This window comes from Opisthorchis viverrini, assembly GCF_000715545.1.
Source record: "Opisthorchis viverrini unplaced genomic scaffold opera_v5_146, whole genome shotgun sequence".
NCBI classification, from domain to species: Eukaryota; Metazoa; Platyhelminthes; class Trematoda; order Opisthorchiida; family Opisthorchiidae; genus Opisthorchis; species Opisthorchis viverrini.
In genome coordinates this window covers 419221-423847 of record NW_008751801.1, presented here as the reverse complement: position 1 = coordinate 423847, position 4627 = coordinate 419221, and the positions used below count along the sequence as shown (strand labels likewise).

The 4627-nt window shown below is 45.6% G+C and overlaps 1 protein-coding gene across 1 annotated transcript in view; it reads left to right on the top strand.

The window, feature by feature from the left end:
* T265_06742 (hypothetical protein) overlaps nucleotides 1-3358 on the top strand; it is a gene marked incomplete at both ends in the record, with an annotated part of 15461 nt that extends 12103 nt beyond the window's left edge. Inside the window, one exon of the mRNA XM_009172087.1 lies at nucleotides 2964-3358. Coding sequence (XP_009170351.1) covers nucleotides 2964-3358 — 395 coding nt within the window. The remainder of the gene's footprint in view (nucleotides 1-2963) is intronic.
* Between the last annotated feature and the right edge of the window lie 1269 nt (nucleotides 3359-4627).

The following is a 4627-nucleotide window of genomic DNA, read 5'->3' as shown; positions in this document are numbered from 1 at the left end:
GCTATGTTCATTGTCCGCATCGGGCTTTGAAGCTCGGTATGACTGACTCCTCTACCGATAGGCTGAGTTGATAAGGGGGGATACTAGCCGCTATCTTTGTCAGAAAGCTCGAGATAGTTCAGTGGCTTGGACTTACCGCAAGTTTCATGTTTCATGTTTCATGTTTTGGACCTAACCTCAGCTTCTCGACTGTTCTTGCTTTAGTTTGGGCAAACTGGCAGCATCTCATTTTTCGTAATTTCTTCACATGACAGGGCGCCGAAAGGTTGTCATAGGTGGACAATTAGCACTACGTTTGACAGGAAAATCAAAAATCAGCAAACATCAGAGGCCATATTGTGGAAATTTATTTGGTGGAAGCCAGAATTAGTTCACACTCGACAGTCTCAGTGTATTGTTGCAGTGGTCTGGCTACCCAATAAGTTAGTTTACCAGGAGTGTGTGGCAAAGAAATTAAAATAATTACGCTAGGTAGGGTATACAGAAATAAAGAGATCAGACGGAACAGACTCACTAACAATTGTTCTCTTTAAAATAGTTCGTCATTGGCGCAGATCAGCGAATAAACGATAATCCAATTATGTTGGTCCAGAGGTCTTCTTCTGAACAGTTCCCACATATAATAGATTCCGAAGATGTCTGAAATGTTTTAGTACCAGAGTTGGTACATGAGACTCGCGAATGACCGCTGCAAGCGCGAGCGAAATCAGAAGAGAGAGTCAAAGCAAGTGACCACGCTTGTATTCTGTGAAATTGTACAAGTGTGCGTTTTTTTGTAGTTTTTCGTATTGAAACAAAATTCGATTATGCAATTGATGAAATACGTAGTATTATAATGGAAGTAAAATAAAGTTGAAAAACGCCACATTGTCAGCCACCCATACTCAACATGTTGAATGTATGGTTATGTTTCACGGATTCACGAGTCCATACACATGTTCACACTCTGCTCAAGCTTTGTCGGTCCGGACCGCTCTTGTCGTTTGGCTGCTTTCGTTCATCTGAAAATCACAGGTGAAAAAATGGAGCAGCGATGCCCTTTAGGTTTCCAACGCTGGTCAGTAGGCCTGTTGGCGCTGGGGCCCTCAAAAAAGCATCCAGAAGTGATTTCAACTTGGTTGCGGATGCAGTGTAAAGGATTGCGTTCCTCTGACGTCCTGATTAGACAGATTCCCTGGAGTACTCAAGAACCGGCCTGACGTAGACTCCATGGAATATTTGCAAATCCGTGCCAGTAATATTGGGAAATTTTCTCCGAATCATCCGCAAAATAGCGGCTGCATTATGAGCTTGTACGTGTTCCAGTAAGGATGTACTTAAATAGTGTCAGGTGCGGGGTATTTCGTCTCGTAATTTCTCGCGGTAAGTCCCAAGATGAATGCTGGGTTTCCTCCAAACGATATGTGGACACATGTTTCATCATTCAGAGGAACGAGCCAGTTCAGCGACCACTGCATTGTGTTTGAGATCAATTTGCAGGAACTTAAACTTCAAGATTTCAGGTCACAGGCAAGATGACGTCGACTTCCAGGCCCATTCGGAAGGTTACTGACGTAGATTGGATAGAGTGGCTCTAAGGCGGAGCCTCGAGGAAATAAAAAATAGGGACTGGTGCAGAAGAGTAGATTGATCCGAATTTGATTTGAGACGTTCTCCTTGAAAGAAAAATCTTAACCCAGCATTCAATATCCCCTTGAGACCGACGAAACTTCAATTTGTCGGATATTGGAACGTGTAGAAAAACCAAAAAATATGGCATCAAATGAGAGCTTCGTCGTTGGTTTGTGTTAAGTAGTCCAAGAGTGTGAACATGTTCGTCACGCATGACTGGTTTGGGGGTAGCGTGAAGCACTTCCTGATGAATCCGTCAGAGTGTGTTGCACACGGTTTTTCATCAGACTGCCGAGGAGCGCACTGGGTCTACTGGTGTGAGAATTTTTCAGGGCGAAACCGGTATGCTCCACTCACTCGAATTCAGAATATTCATAAAGGAGCAATGGTGATGCGTCTATAACTCCTCGTTTGGACGTGTCCCTAGTGTCATTCATTTGGCAGCGCTTTGAAATACAAGCAAAGAAAAGCTGTTATTTTTCCAGAAAATGCATAGGAGGCCTAAGGATAGTCTGCAAAGCTCATGGCTTACATTGACGAGCAAAAGTTTTTCCACGTTCGTTTTATTTCAGGTTGCACTACACTAGTTTCAATTCGTCAGCCAGACATGACACATGTCTGTTCATGGGGGTGATTCCCTACATGCAAAATAAAGGGCATGTTTCTTCCGTCAATACCTGCATTCACAGCTAACACCTAATAATATTTTACCTTGCACCCGTCGTTAGTTGGAGTTGGTAGCAGTGATCCTCTGGCTGGTGAACCACACTCTTACCCTTCAGTCAAACTATAGCCCTTCCCAATTATCTCAATCATTCTTTATCTGTCTGCTGTCCCTCTTCACATTAATCCAAACTTCGCACGACGTAGGCCCTCTGATAGGGCTCTGCAATAAGGCTAAAAACTATCTTCGTTTCCTGCCCCACTCACCCTGCGATTGCATCTACCAACTGGTGCAACGGCTAGCCTCCTTTCTCGTTACTATATCGGCCAACTGCCCACCTCGAAATTACGCGACCACTCTCGCCCTGGCCTTACGCCCACTGACTGACAGATACCCAGTGCAAAGTACGAGGCACTACTTTCAGCACAAATACTGACCTTTCGCACCGCTGCCTAAGTGTACCGAATACTCACAAAGCACAGGCACACAAATAGTAGTTTGTTTTGACTCACGGCATACTAACAAGCTTAGACGGTCCCTGGGTCCTGGATCAATAAAAAATTTACCCTAGTTTTGGCTCACCTTAAGTTTATTGCAACGCTCCTTTAGATTTTTTCTATCAAGTAACTCCGTGTCATATGTTACCTCACCAGAATCTAGTGGCTTCATCTATCCTCCTCTTACTAAGATTTAAACTCCACCAGGAGCTGCTCTAAACGCCCCCATCCGGTCCTTATCCAAACTGCCTGCGTCCCGTTTTACATTTACGTGTCTCCACTTGAATCGAAATTTCCCGCGATTGTACGTCGGCTTAACTCTGTGTTGCCCCATTGGCTAACACACGCCCCCGCACCCATAGTAATGCGCATCCCCTGTCCGATCACGGCAACCTTGACGTCCGTTACGGAGCTACCCGGAAACCAACGTACTTCAGTGCAACGAGAGCAGGGAACTGCCGTACCCAGTCTGATGGAACGTTCACAGCTATTCCCCAGTGCTCTCGGCGGTGTTCCCTTGCTGCAACAACAAACAGATTGTTTAACTGGCGCCAACCACCTATGGGACAAGTTTGTTCCACGCTAAACCATTCAGTCTATTTAACCATCTCTGTATTCCGCTGCAAAATGAGGTTGCATTGTCCACAAATTCAGCGATTTTATTTATACTGCTCATTTAGCCCTATGCAGTAGCAATACCACTCCGTCGCAAGGAACCTTTACACCCAGCAGCACTACTGTTGAGTTAACTTAGGTTAATTTTGCACCATAATCCTGCCTGCCATTTAATTCTAGTGCAGATCTCTTCGTCTCACGATCCGCACTCATTTCCGAAAGTCGATTCATGCACAAGCCACACTTTATGAAGAGATTGGCTGGACCTTGTCACGTGACGAATGTCCAATGGTGGTAGTGGTATAAAAGATGGATCCGCAAGATGGCGTACGCATCTCTGCAACAGCAATACCGGCGGTCCGTGCTACTTCCGGTGTCGATCTTGCTGAGGCGTTCAACGAGATAGGTGGTATGAGGCCATTTCCCACCCTTGGTGTTTTCCAGGCCGAATTGTCGAGCTTCCGGCGTTAAACTGGAACATGTGGCGTAATTCGGAGCAGTATATCAAGAGAACGGCATTTGACGAAACGGCGTCTGGAAATACCGGCTTATCACGACTTTTACCGGGTGAAGCATGCATGCATTTTCAATAAGCAGGGGAGCCGTCCCAAACCTAAGTAAGTAGCCGATAAATACCGTATTATTGCTTATGCTTAGGCAAGCAGTCTTTGGATGCCCCGCGTCCATTAATCTGGTGTGTAATTTGGAAACCTGTGGAATGCGTTGCTGCTGGTGTTGGGCTCGCCTCGGTCGTATTATTGTGCTTAGGCAAGCAGTCTTTGGATGCCCCGCGTCCATTAATCTGGTGTGTAATTTGGAAACCTGTGGAATGCGTTGCTGCCTGCTTTTTTACTAGACCCTTGTTATATAATACCGTATATCAGCGAAACCAGCCCCTGGTCGCTAGCCTACTAAGTACAAATCTATCTACTCCCTAATCCATGTAATCGCTTGTCATCATCCTAGTTGCATCAGACGCCAAGTCTTTGTTTCTATGTATATAAATGCATATTATCCCATTTCATATCCCCTCAAACTCACAGTGTTTTGCAAATCTCCTCCCATCCCCTCACCTTCCCAAGCCTTAAACTTCGGAAGTGCCCGCTTTGGACGATTTGGTTAGCTGATCTCCACTCCACCTGGCCTATGATCTGCAACTCCGGGATCACCAAACGGACCAAGAAAACCTGCAGCCCCATGTCGGCTTCGTTCGAGCTTGTTTCCTCGACCAGGCTGAAAT